Raw genomic sequence first — 15,348 nt, forward strand, 5'->3', positions numbered from 1 at the left:
AGTATGTGGCCTCCCTCGATGAGTCTCTGACTCCCTGGAGGTCTCTCTTAATAATAATAATAATAATAAAACCAAATTGATGCTATCATAGGGCTGTCAATCTACTTACATTGTTTTCTATGCCTATCAGTCACAGGTGCGTTCTTTAGCCGGTTTGGTTTGCATTATGAGATCAAACTCAACTATCAAGGAAGAAAAAGTTAATCCACTGCTTTTCAGATAGACTAACTCGCCTTCATTTCCGAAGACCTACTTTCGTATCCTAAACAGGATTTGAACCGACATCTTTCCAACAAGAACATTACCATTTTTCACTGAACTTTGAGGGGATGTAGTGTAGTGTAATAGTGGATGATCCAACAGAAATCCGTCGATGCCAGCTGAAGGAAATGTATTGAGTTCTGGGGGCTTTTCCGTGAATACCGAAATGCTGGATTCTTAGTAGCTCGTTTAACCAAAGGTACTCCCTCGTTCTCTTCAGCTCCAGAATAGGAATATCGTCCACTGACCGGAGTTATCAAAGATATTAGGAAAGACGCGAGCTGTATTAAAGGATATCCAACAGTTTACAACTTCTTATTGGACGAGTTTTGCATTATGAAAACACACATTGTTCATTGGAAAGGGTAGTACAGAACTATTAGTGCATGTAATATGATTTGGTGAATTCATAAACACTTCTTGAACCAAATAATGGCGTATGAAGTGCCGTCATTTCAGGCAAAAGAATTAGTCTTCTCCGGAATCGGAAATTTAACTTGGACATCTGTCGGAGAGTCATGTTTACAGTCTTTGTAATCTCTTCTGTTCACTACTAATATATACATTTCAAGAAACCTACGGTTTCTAATGGTTCCATGATTTACATTGTGCGCATGCGTATTGCCATTACGAAGAAGAATTCAAAAAATTACGCAATTAGTACAGGAAAAGATTTGTCAACTTCTTTAAAACTGGCTGAACATTTGATTAAAAACTGAAATGCACCGGAAAGAAATAGAAGTTTTCGAAATAATTACTTTAAAAAAAGAAGAAAATCTTAGTTTATAAGTGTATATTTCGTACACTAAGTACTTTGTACCATGAAGTAGGTTAATCATGATATCACATCAAATAAATTTCGAGTAACCTTGTACTTGTACTTTGGAGTGTAAGATAGCTGCTTTTTCAATCGAAAAAGTATTTCGATTGAAAATATGAAATGTGGTTAACGTGAAATCTAAGTGAATTATAAGATGGTCTGAAGTGCTCATGTGTTATTAAATCCATCTACTTACGCTAAGTTTTAGAACCAACGACCAAAAATTTCTAACAGCATGAACATTACACAAACATAGAAATACCTTAGAAGAGACAGCAAATCAACAATTTTAAAACATTTCAAATCACGTACCTTCTATAAATGTTACATTTTTATCCTGTGAAGGCTGTGTTTACCTACTATCCCTTATCGGGCTTACCAGAGGCTGTATCAGTAATATCAGAACTATAATCATAAAACCAACCTCCACGAATCTACACTTTGAAATCTGTGGTAACCATGCAACATTCAGTTCTCATCTGTTGCATTAAAACTTCCTTACAGCATATAATATCACATCGGACATCAAGAACTCCAAATAGTAATTATTGTGGCACATTTCGATATGGAAAAACAAAATGTCTTATCATAAGGAGAGAATTTTAATTCAACAATGTTACAATTATGTCAAAGACATGCTTTGTTTTCAAGCTACTTTAGCTCCGAATTTTGAAGAATGCATTCTTGGTTTTCTAACCGGAATCAAAGTCCATAACACATTTTTCGCTCAGACATGTTATAACGAAGGTTTGCCGTATTAACATGGGAAGGCTGTACGCAATACTAAGGTGAGATTTCTTTATTTTATATATATTTTTTTAAAAAAATTGCAGGAGAAACAAAACACGTATTTTCTGTGTACAAGAAACATCTGGCTTACATAGCAAAAGTCTTAGGCTTGTATGTCTCAGATGTAACTTTCCAAATAACGTTATTTTTTTCTTCTGCATATAGAAGAAAATAAGCAATCTAGAAACATACAATTGAAGCAATATAATTAACGAATTTATTGTACAATGAAACATGTGGTGAATTCATGACTAAACAAACACCTAATAACCACAGTAATAAGTTTTAACGAGTAAATATTTCATCCTAAACATCTTAGGATGGATATTGTTGAATTGAAAGCTCTTTACCTTCTCTTAAAACGTAATAAAAACATAATTATCACCAGAGCCGACAAGGGAAATACCGCTGTTGTTCTAGATACCAATTCATATGACCGAAAAATGAATTTACTACTCCGATATCGAAATACTTACGCCAAACTTGATTATGATCCTACAAAGACAGCTCAAGAAATGAACAGGTATCTTGATGAAACCACTTCATTAGATGAAGAAAAATAAAAAAACTCAGGACATACCATGATTGGCCTCCTAGAATATACAGTTTACCTTCGCAAAAATAACGTTCCACTCAGACCTATCGGGGATTCTATTAGCAGCTCGACTTACAAGTTATCAAGATTCTTATCTAACCTTCTCTGTCCTCACATAGGCCACTCAGCCTCATCAAACAAAATTTCCACAGAGTTTCACGCAAAAATAAAACACATTCAACTGTTGGAAACTGACATGCTAATTAGCTTCGACACTGTCTCCCACTTCACTAATATTCCCCATAAGGAAACGGTAGACTTGTTAACTCAAAACTTTCCATCTGATATTGTCGAATTATTCAAATTGATTATTATGTCCGGTTATTTCACTTGTAAAAAAAAAATTATAAACAAGAGGAAGCAACAGCAATGACGTCTCCCTTATCACCAAACTTAGCAAATCTGTTTCTAGAATACCTTGAAGAAAACATTTTCACGTTTAAACCCAAACCAAAAATTGGCCACGATATGTCGATGACGTGTTTGCTGTCTGGGGTCATTCCAAACAGGAACTACACCTGTTTCTAGATAAAATAAACCTTCTTCATCCTCGCATTAAATTTACTCTAGAAAAGAATCTCCACAGGGTATCTCCTTTCTGGATTTACGCATCCGAAGAAAAGAAGATGGTTCTATCTCCACTTATGTCTATCGCAAGCTGACATTTTCAGGTTGCTACATTCACAATTCTTCTGCTCATCATCCATCTCAAAAATTTGCCATCATTAAATCATTAGTAACCAGAGCACACAGATTCCGCTCCTCTGAAGAATCTGTAAGCCAAGAATTGGAAATAATCAACCATACAGCCATACTAAATGGATACAATCATAAAACAACTCAAAAATTCACCAGTCACTTCCCTACACATCAACCTAAACAAGAACAAGCCCATAGGATTCCCATACATTATGGCAAAGGCATCTCCGAACGTCTTTCAAATATTATGAAGAAATACAAACTTGCTACTACCTACAAACCAATCAACCAGATCTATAACTTGTTACCTTCTCCTAAAGACAAACTCTCACCTCTGATGTTACCTGGCATGTATGAGGCTCCATGATCCTGCAAATTGTCTTACTTTGGACAGACAGGTAGATCTGTTCATAAACGCATTTCGGAACATCAAGACCATATCCGTCTCATCAAATCGCAGAAATCTGGCCTCGCACAACACGGAATTGAAAACCCAAACCATGGGATCCATTGGAAGAAAACCAAACTTCTACATAGATCTTTATATAAACATGAACGTTTATATAAAGAAAGTGTTGAAACCCTACTTCACAGACCAAATCTAAACCGTCATGACGTTCTTGCTATTCATAAAGTATGGGAAATTGTCATACAAAATTGTGTAAAATATTTGTTTTTATATATGTTTATCTTATTTTAATGTAATTCCCCCCCCCCCGATATATTTTCATTTAATTCTTTAACACGCTACTGCATGCATATTTGGATTCCATTGTAATCATGCGCCCTAACTATATGTTATCCCTAGTATTATTTGAATTAGCTGTACTGACGTTGTCCAAAGATGTTTAGGATGAAATATTTTCATATTAAAACTTATTACTGAGGTTATTACGCGTGTTTGTTTAGCATAATTAACGAATACCTTGAGAATTGAGTTGCTCTAGTTATTAATCTAAGACCATGTAATAATATTATCGTGTTGAAATAAATTGCGAAATTAGTGTAGAATTTTTTAATCTATAAACATTAATAATAAGAAAAATAAACATGTACGTAATGTGTGAATAAATAGGACAACTCTTCGTGCAGAACTTTGTCCCTATAATATTGCAAAACACAATGGTTTGGTAGTAAGACAGATGTCGCTGATGCGTTGAATTTCTAGATTAACACAGATAAAGACAACTGAGTTTAAATCTAGTCATTCAATCTCCCTTGCAATTGCGAAAATTGGTTTGAGAATTCTTCGACTGCCCTTCTAATGATGCGTTGGTTGTACTGGGGTGGCGTCAAGGATTTACGATGTAAAATTACAAAAATATCATTTGAAACAGAAGTCTTCGAAGTTAGGAGAAAATGAAAATAAAGATGCCAATAAATATTTCGGCACGAATAAAACAAATAAAGCAATAGCTTTAAGCACACACGTTATTAATATGGTCTTATGATTAGTATTACCATTATTAATGATCTTATAAGAAGAAGTGTAGTAATTTTACAAGCGAATCAGACAAACACGAACATTGATAGAAATTCCGATATTTCTCTTGCTAGCGACAATAAATTTTCTTTTACATCCAACATGTACCAATCATCCTCGCTGCAGAGGTTAACTGACACAGACTGCAATAATTTCAATCATTTATTTAACACAAGTAAGGAATGATTGTAGATGATCATAGAATGATACGTTTTATAATAGTAGCGTAAAAACGTTTTTTTTTTTTTCATTGTTAAAAAGATTCAACTTCGAACTGTTTTTGGCCAGCATGTATTCGATATACTTAAATGTGTTTTTTGCTCATTATAAATGACCCGATTGAAATCAAAACTTAAATAACTGGAGTAACTTTAACAATGATTCTAAATATTAATATTCGCCATATTCGTTAAGATCCATGTGGAATTATTTATATAAGTTATAGCCAGTTATTGTTTTGCCAAATTTTATCGATAAAAACAATCTAATTGAAACCAGACGTAAACTTAATAAACGTTTTTTTGAATACATTCTAAAACCCAATATATTATTTATTACAATTATTATGTTATTACGATATATGTTTTTCAAACATTTTGATTCTCTGAGAACCAACATTTTTGTTCTTTGGTTCTCAGATGATATGCTTGAAACAAAAGTTTACATGTTGTGACGATTTCAAACATCGAACTCAATGTAATCCATTGGTCTAAAGTCACTGAATAACTTGAGCATTGATAAAACCAACCAAACAGATACTCATGTGTTCTATTAACCTGAAAAATTACTAATAAATATTTAATAATAAACAAGCAACAACGAAATGATTAAACTATTGCAGTTATTCTATCAAAGTTAGTAAATTTAATCAAAAATGTTTCTAATTAATAAATACATATTAATGACCACTTCATCGTTGTGGAATAAACTAGGAAAGTTCCCCAGGGGAGTAATTCAAGTTTCCTTACCCACTATTTGGTTTTCACAGATTTTGTTTGTCCACAAAATAACAGGGAAATCTGTCATCCCATCTTTTTTAAGGTATTAACCTAAATATTCGTAATGAGAGAGAGATTAAACATCTTCATTTCCAGGTTTTTTCAGTGAGTGTGTTCTCTGACTAAACAAACACGCGTAATAACCACAGTAATAAGTTTTAATAAGTAAATGTTTCACCCTAAATATCATAGAACATCGTCAGTACAGTTAATTCAAACAATACTAGGAATAGAATTAAATGAAAATATATCTGAAGGGAAAAAGATTGCATTAAAATAAGATAACATATATAAAAAATTATTTTACGCAATTTTGTATGACAATTTCCCATACTTCAGGAATAGCAAGAACGTTATGACGGTTTAGATTTGGTCTGTGAAGTAGGGATTCAACACTTTCTTCATATAAACGTTCATATTTATATAAAGATCTATGTAGAAGTTTGGTTTTCTTCCAATGGATCCTATGGTTTGGGTTTTCAATTCCGTGTTGTGCGAGGCCAGATTTCTGCGATTTGATGAGACGGATATGGTCTTGATGTTTCGAAATGCGTTTATGAACAGATCTACCTGTCTGTCCTTAGTAAGACAATTTACAGGAGCATGGAACCTCGTACACGTCAGGAAGTAGCAAGTTTGTATTTCTTCATAATTTTTGAAAGACGTTCGGAGATGCCTTTGCCATAATGTATGGGAATCCTATGGGCTTGTTCAAGTTGATGTGTAGGGAAGTGACTGGTGATTTTTTGAGTTGTTTTCAGATTGTATCCATTTAGTATGGCTGTATTTTTGATTATTTCCAATTCTTGGTTTAGAGATTCTTCAGAGGAGCAGAATCTGTGTGCTTTGGTTACTAATGATTTAATGATGACAAATTTTTGAGATGGATGATGAGCAGAAGAATTGTGAAAGTAGGGACCTGAAAATGTCAGCTTGCGATAGACATAAGTGGAGATAGAACCATTTTCTTTTTTTTTTTTTTTTGGATACGTAAATCCAGAAAGAAGATACCCTGTGGAGATTCTTTTCTAGAGTAAATTTGATGCGAGGATGAAGAAGGTTTATTTTATCTAGAAACAGGTGTAGTGCTTGTTTTCGGAACATCAAGACCATATCCATCTTATTAGACCCCAGAAATCTGGCCTCGCACAACACGGAGTTGGAAACCCAAACCATAGGATCCATTGGGAAAAGACTAAACTTCTACATAGATCTTTATATAAACAGGAACGTTTATATAAAGAAAGTATTGAAGCCCTACTTCACAGACCAAATCTAAACCGTAACGACGCTCTTGCTATTCCTAAAGTATGGGAAATTGTCATACAAAATTGTGTAAAATAATTTTTATATGTTATTTTATTTTAATGTAATATTTTTTCTTCTCCAGTTATATTTTAAATTAATTCTATAACATGCTACTGCACGCATATTGGGATTCCATTGTAATCATGCGCCCTAACTATGTTATTCCTAGTACTGTTTTAATTAACTGTACTGACGATGTCCTAAGATACTTAGGATGAAATATTTACTTATTAAAACTTATTACTGTGGTTATTACGTGTGTTTGTTTAGTCAAGAATTCTCCACAGGTTTCATTATACAATAAAGTGTGTTCTCTGGCTGGTTTGTCTTTTTTATGAGGAGGAAAAAGGCGAAATTCCAGGGAGGAAAACACTGCTATGATCTATCCAGGAACAGCTAGCTTAGGCAGCAATAAAAAAGGCCTTATGAATGCATTTCGGTTTTTTAACAGGATTTGAATCCAACATACGTCATTCGTCTGACTGACTACATTTGAACACGATTCTATCCAAAAATAATGGAAAGTATAATAGACAATTTTTTTCTATTTTATCTCTTTTTCTACTTCTATTTATTTTTTTCCCTTTTTTCTACTTTTTAAGTGACGGAGCCAGTCATATAAAGTATTACTTATGAACGTTTCGTTCTTCTACATTTCATTCAGCCAACACGGTGAAGCCAACCGCATATGACAGCTCTGATGACCATCATCAGTACCCATTACGATAAGATTAAGGGATTTCGGGAATGATCGGTATTGTCACTCTTGTCGTTTTTCACATGACTGCTCTGATATATTGAAGGAGCATTAAGAGAATCTGCTCTCTGGTTAATCTGCGACCTTTTCAAGCAACTTGTACCGTAAATTCAGGCAGACACTAAACAAAATAAGTGAAAAAAATGTTGACTGGTAGGGGATTCTTACTGCTTTCAAATAAACATATCATTAATAACTTGAAAGATGAAAAAGAAAAGTAACCCTGAAGTACTCGTTAAACAAGAATTCGGTTGAGTATGCTTCAAAATGTTTATAAAAACTGGAACATACCAATACAGAGACCATTAGCTTCCACTCTCTGCAAAGCAGAAAAATCTCCAAAGAAATTTTAAACAAAAACATCCCGAAAAGACAAGTCTTTAGAGGTCTGCCAGATTAAAAAATCACAGAATATCAAAGTGAAGCTATTTGTTGTTTACGCAAAAAAACATTTAGCTCTCAACGCGAAAATATTTTCTGTTTGTACTATCTTTTGCAGAGAATTTTTTTCATGCCGATCTAATACAAAATTATATTCCCCAGAGAGAGAGATTGCTGTTCAGGAAAAGCCTATTAGTTCAGATTTCACACCAACAATACGTCATTAATTTCTTTATGCAAGACATTTATCTAGAAGCTCCATAGCTTCTAGATAAAACTTCGGTTTCAACGAAGCTTTATCTTCAACAAAAAAAGCTTCGGTTTCAACGAAGCCTTTTTTGTTGAAAAAAAAAACAGAGTTAGAATCTCATCTGAGAAGCGAACCTTTATCGGGGCTTTTCATATGAACTTGAAATTACCGGTCTCATGAGGAGGTGGCGGATTTTATTCCACAATCAAGTAAATTAGCGAGAAGAACACACGCAACCTTTTAGTACCTTACTTTAAAATTATGGTTATGTAAATCAATCTGGAGAGATGGTGGGCTGTTTTAAAGACCTGATAGTGCTGAGGATTATTATTATTACTGACGTTTCGGAAACTTTTTGAACACCTTTATCTGTAATGAGACGACTTATTTAATATATATTTAAGTAAAATATTAAATGAATCAAACTGACAATGATTATTATTATTAAGACATTTATGTAATTAATATCTTAACGTTTTATAAAACTTAGATATAACTTAGTTCAGCAACTAGTAGAGTTTATTGCTTATATAGATAGGAATGGTGGTAAACATCACTGGGTTGAGAAATACGATAGAAACCATACTGATAGCTTCTATTAAATATTGCATTTCTACAAAACTGGAAAATTTAAAAAAAAAACTTCAAGAATGTAGAAGGTAACATCACGTTTATCTATTAAACATGGCAACCTAATATTTACAATAATAGCAACCATTGTTAATCATTGACTCTTTTTAAACATTGCCTTTTCTCACCATTGAGTGTAAAAACATGATAGATGAGAACAACCCCTTAACGACCCCTGCTTAGGTTTAGTTATATCCGTGAAAATCAAAAAACTAATTGATATGTGTAAATTCGTATACAATATAAGCAGCCAGTTAGTTCATATCACTCAAAGTAGAAGAGTAAATTAATCTCAGAGAATCGAAAATTATCCTGTTAGATTAGTTGGATGATTTCTAACTGTAACTAATAAAAATCTCCAGTTATTCGCTATACAGAAAAGAGTAATTAAGAAGTAAAAAAGGCCTGTCACATCCAAGAGGCTGATGGATAATGCAATGGAAACTAAACAGTCCCTAATTGCTTCCATCAAGTTTGTTCACCTGAACAAATGGGGGATGGGTAAGAATATTCATAAACTTTTGTTACATTAACCTGCATTTATCTGATTCATCTCTCTCTCTCTCTCTCTCTCTCTCTCTCTCTGATAATGCATATGCATATGTTTTTATTGCATACTAGCTTGACAAGACTTAATGAGTCTCGCAATACTTCTAAAGCAAACAGCTCTGCCCATGCAATGAATAACTTGACATAAGAAAGTCCTCACTTACCGAGACGTGGGGGAACAGCTGGACAGAGAGGTTTCCGTTTCACAAGTTCCGCAGATGAGTTCTTACCGTGTCGTCCCGCAAGGCCTGTCGATGGCGGTCGGGACACACGGCTAGGAACTGTTAGTTGAGCAGGGAAACCCCTCCGTCTCTTATCGGGAGTCCCTCCTGGGAGTAAATATTTTTGTGCACGGGTGTTTGGTTTGAGCATTGAGTTGCTCTTCCTGCTGCCGTTTCCTTCGCCACTAATGACCCTGAGAATGTGTCGAAGACGGGCAGAGTTCACCATATTTTGTAGTATAAACATGTTGGCCTCCACGGACGGAGCGTTTTTATCCAAGAAAGCCTCAACGCGGAGGGTCTCTGGCCTTTTGTGAGGCGCAGTCTTGGTGGCACTGGTCACTGGGGGTTGTTCCTTTGTCTCCTGATGGTGCACAGCCGGAGGCGTCGTGTTCACCTCGTGCCTGGAGGCGTAGTGAGCCCTGCGATGAGCATGGATCACGGCGATCTGCATCAGTGTCACGAATATGAGAGAAAATACGAAAAGCAGCAGCAGTGCAGAAGGCATAACCCTTAAAATCCTCTTCAGAGTACATCTCACTAAAGGGCGAGCGAAGGGCACTCTCACCCGCACCAGATACATGTGTAGCCGTTCGCACTCGATTTCCGACGTAGCACTATTTTACAGTCTTTCCAATCACTAGCCTACCCTTGCACGTGGACCCCGAAGTGGCCACGGCCCACTGCAGCCACCTCTGCATGCACCAATTCTTTGTAGTAGAAGCAACCGACTATCGACCGTTTTGCTACCATGGCAACACGTCATCCAATGCACTATCAAAGGGATGGTGGGAGGCTCTTGAGAGAACCGGCACACCGAATAAAGGAGCTCAAACAAACAGCATCCATAACGCGAGCAAAACTTCACTTACTGACTGTCGACGAGACTTCGGTCTTTCGATATCAACAAACCGCTCGAAACTGCAGTGATCCTTCGAGAACAGGTGGCACCCTCTAGCGGAAACGTAGTCCTGATGTACTTTTTTTTTTTTTTTTTTTTGGTTGTTATAAACGTACGTGCAACTGATAATAATACGATAATTAACCGACCTCTAATAATCCTAATAATAAATAATAATTACCCCAGGTTATTAATAATTCACTAAAATGGGAACGCTAACATGCGTACATCTAAGCCTTGTCACTTGTAATACTCCGACGCAGAAAGAGACGCTGAAAATGTAACCATAGCAACGTCCTACTAGCCATTTATTCTGCATATGTGGATATGAACGTGATTAACAATTGCAAGGCAGCAGTAGATGTATTACAATCAGTATGGAAAAAGAAAATTAAAAATATTCAACTTGAAATGCAACAATAAAAATAATAAATAAATCTTTTTTTTTTTAATTTAAATCAGTGGCCCAAAATGATTCGCTATCGATGAAACTAAAATATTCTCACCATTTATTTATTCATTTAATCACACAAAATAAAATATAATAATAATAATCAATTTTCTAGGAACGGCTAAATGAAATAGTGTGATAGTTTTATCCATAAGGTGAGTCCATAATAAGATAGTACGTAAATATTCTAAGGAAAGATCTAAGGAACTATTTCTTCTTTTTTTTTTTATCATCATACTATCTTCCATGTTGAAAAACGTCACATTTGAATGACAAATGGCGATGTCTCGTGTTCAAAAGAGGGGAGAAAGATGTTAATCCCATAGATCGGTGCTGAACTAATTTACAACTTCAATTAAATCATGTATCCGTCACTTGTTCTCGTAACCATCATGTGACAATCCCTCTATGCGCTCAATCAATCCTCTTTGAATGTTGTCAAGCTTGAGAACCCACTAGACACAAGATGTTGAAACTACAGAGCGAGTCATCAACCCATCAAATCTAGTAGACTTTAGTTGCCAGTGACGGTCACTAGGTGGAAGCACTGTAGCTGATTCAGACTTATTAACTGAGCACCAGTATGACTCACTTCTAGAAATCACAGGTGTTCAATATGTGCGCCTGCATTATGCAGAAAGCATGTGACAACAGACTACATCAGCCACGCACTGTCATCAGATATGCTGGGAAGTGTCCAAAAGTGTGAGGAGGAACACACACACACGCGGATTTCGGATATCCTTATAGTCAAACCATCTCTAGTGTCGGGACTGCTGTGAAAAAGAAGAATTCCGTGTACATATAGAAATGTTCTCAAATTACAAGCTGTTTTCTGAAAGGTTTGGTGATTGCCAAACCTTCGGAAGGGTAATTGCCAGTTACATTCGCAACGACAATTACAATTAATCTTCAAAAAAAAAAAGCAAATAAGAAAGAATACATAACGAAAAGTGTACCAATATGATACAGAGTAATGGTAAAGAAAAAAGTATACGATACTTGAGACCAAAAAAACGTAGCAGAATACGCACTAAGAAATGCAATATAGGATTTAAAAATACCTAGAATACCGTACCATATCAAAGTGGTACTAAAAGTCCAACATAAATGATGAAATAATCAGATTTTGAATTTCTGTTTATACATCCGTTTTTATTAATTTGGTTGTTTTTATGGTGCTCATATTTCGTTTTAGACCAATAATTTAAATAAATCCTCAAACATGCTTATACAGTCTTGTGATAACTTCGATGACGCTAAAAGATGGATTAAAAACTGATTGAGTGGATTTCAACCATCTAGAGCAACATTTTTCTATACTTTTTAAAGCCATTTCGTAGTTAGTCGAATCTTTAAGTACTTTCATAATCCTAATTAAATACTAGTTAACGTTAGGAACATCACTAAGGTGAGGACTGGTTCCCCACTGATTTCCAAATAGTTACGATTAAAAGAATACTGCATATTCCCTTTAGGGAATACAAAGGCGTTGTTGAATTAATTTTTGATCATTTTTCATCATCGGGAACTTTCTTTAGAAATTATTTTAATTCTTTCAATCTACTTTTCCTTGTTGAATTGTCTACTTAATTTCCATACAGCTGCATTGACTTTCGATAGTGCAATTATCCAAATGAAAGATTAAAGGTCTTGATTTTCTGTATTCTTTCAAATATTAAACAATATGTCGCCAACTTTTTTGTGAACAACCCAAATTTGAAATCTTATTCTCGTCGCATCATCACCCAAGCTATAGATTTATAACCGAATATTAAAATGTGGACACATTGGTTTCAAATTTTATTATTTTTTTTCTGAATAAATTTCAGCGAGCAAAGAAGGGTACAAAGGGTTGAAAGCGCTTATAAAGATTCTTGGCGTCCTAGACAGGATTTTAACCTTTCCGATTTAAAAGGCTTCATCGATATCAGTCTCAGTGCGGGGGTTTCTATAACTCCGGTAAAATTTTATATCATTAAAGTACGATTTCTTCATGTAATATGAAAAATATTGATTGCAATGCTGTTTATTGTTTATGACATTAGTTAAAATGAAATTATATTTGTCATGTTTACTTAAGTTGTGGCCTTAAATATTTTCGTTTTGAAGTCTGCAAGTGCGAAAATTTGAAATTTTTCAAAATTGAAAATTACAATCAATTTTGTATTGTATTTTTAAAAGAATATGTAGGTAGATATAATAAGATAACAGTTGGGGTTTTCCATTTGGCCTATAGATGGCAGCACAGATTTTGACAGCGCTGTTTTGTTTCTATATTAAATAGCGTCAAGAGATATGCCATACATTTTTTTAAAAAAAAATCTTTTCTATTTAATTTAATTAAAATACTTGGTTGCTTTAATTGATAGTTTGCAATGAACGGAAGATTTTTAAATTTAGTCACAAGCTAATTAAAAGAGGATTGCGTAACTTTATATTATTTTTAGAATCAAGGTCAATCAGTGCAGAAGTAAAACAATTCTGCCGCAAAATAGTACACAAGACGGCGTCTGACGGTAACGGGTTGGGACTTCTCGATCAGCTAGCGAATAATCCTGCGCCACTTAATCAACCAGGCCGTGCCTGCAGGGAGTCTGAGATGGTGGTTATGTTGAGTGAAACTGTCGCTGCATCAGTGGACAGAAGACGTAATCTCTGTGGGGGTGGGGAGGGATTATGTTGGCGAATCTTTCACTTCCCATTGTATGTCCCTTCTCTTTGTTTAACTCTTCTCCTCCCCTCCACAGTAAAGGACAATATAGTCGAATTTAGTGTTACTGAGTTTCACCATCTTTCTGTTGATCTCTTGACTATTTCTTAGCAAGTAGTCCTTTCAAATATACCGAAAATGTTGGTTCTCTACCTGATAAATCGGAAAATAGCCTCGTCCAAGTTTTCTTTACTATATAAGTGTCAAAAGGATGCGATTCTGTATCGCATCTTTTAGCATTACACGTTTTTTCATCTCAAATACAAAGCGATCTATAAATACAAACCTGATTATGAAAGGATCACATGCAAAGGAACCTCCTTCCCGAAATCAAATAACAGTCGAGAGATCCTTGTTCCAAGACAACACGCCGTAACAGTTTATCCTATTCATGTTTCCAGTTGTCTTACATCCAGAGTGTACTTCGTCACCCAAAGAAAAGACTCAACTACTGACATCTCTTCCGATTCATGCAGACAACCAAGAAAAAGTACCCCCTCCTCCTTCTCTTAAGAAATGAGAATCCTGAAGGGTATACACCAAGTAGAAAATTGATTCTATTGGCATCCTTCCTATTGTACATGTGCTCCATAGTTAACCCCTATCCTCAATCTTTCCAATTCGACAGACATCCACTCTATGAAACCAGTGTATATATTCAACTCAAACTATCGTCCAATTGTTTCACTTCATTTCTTGTTTAAAAAAAAAAAAAAAAAAAAAAAAAAAAAAAAAAAAAAAAAAACATGGACCGGTTTATCCAACAGGCTATTTCTTCACCACCGGAAGTCCAACAGCAGATAGGGTAATTCACTGATTCAGGCACAGAGGCCTAATCAGCAACCATTATGTTATGGTCTGCTTACCATCCTTTGCAATTATTGCAATTAATGAAAGGAAGATGGTCCCCATCTTCCTTTTTAGTCACTCCCTACGTGTCATAGTATAACAGTCCTTCCTTTCCTTTCCTTTAATTGTTTCATCCACGTTATTCGTTCTGTACTAAAACGACCTCTCAGTGACCTCAAAGGTTATCCATAACTGTGATAATGATATACTCCATTCCTCTTCTTCAACAATACGCAATCATTAGACTCTTCAAGATTTTCACTACTCAATGCCTTAAACTCTGATCTTCTTGATACTCTTAGTAAAGTCAGGATAACCCTGCAAACTTCAATGCTCTTATGTCTTCTATAAGTATTTCCGTGAATAATGTTCTGCTAATTCGCGACTATTCTCCAATTTCTTCTCTCTTTTTTTTTTTATAAATCTTTTATTCCACTTTCTGGGAAGTGGAATAAAAGATTTTACTGTATACTGAACAGACTACTCTTCCTCCTCGTTCACCGCTGTTCTTAGAAAGAACCTCCCACCTTCATTCTCTCTTTTCTCTAAGGCTGCATCTTTCAGTCAGCCTTTCAATAAACACGTCGCCAGTCGCCAGAATCTTTCTTACTCTCTTTCTCACACACGGCACTGATGTGCTGTAAGTTCTACAACCATTCCTGTGTGTGGGTGTGATCTAAAAAAAAAAAAAAA

The 15,348-nt window shown here is 35.1% G+C and overlaps 1 protein-coding gene across 1 annotated transcript in view; it reads right to left on the bottom strand.

The window, feature by feature from the left end:
• The window catches only part of LOC150096194 (beta-1,4-N-acetylgalactosaminyltransferase bre-4-like), an 84,498-nt gene extending 73,844 nt beyond the window's left edge, over positions 1-10,654 (bottom strand). The window contains exon 1 of the mRNA XM_090408817.1: positions 9,685-10,654. Within this exon, the coding sequence (XP_090264943.1) occupies positions 9,685-10,324 (640 nt within the window). The 5' untranslated portion in view covers positions 10,325-10,654. The remainder of the gene's footprint in view (positions 1-9,684) is intronic.
• Positions 10,655-15,348: the final 4,694 nt, after the last annotated feature.

The sequence above is a fragment of the Typopeltis vanoorti genome, chromosome 19 (assembly GCF_054136105.1).
Source record: "Typopeltis vanoorti isolate ZY-2024b chromosome 19, IOZ_Tvanoo_1.0, whole genome shotgun sequence".
NCBI classification, from domain to species: domain Eukaryota; kingdom Metazoa; phylum Arthropoda; class Arachnida; order Uropygi; family Thelyphonidae; genus Typopeltis; species Typopeltis vanoorti.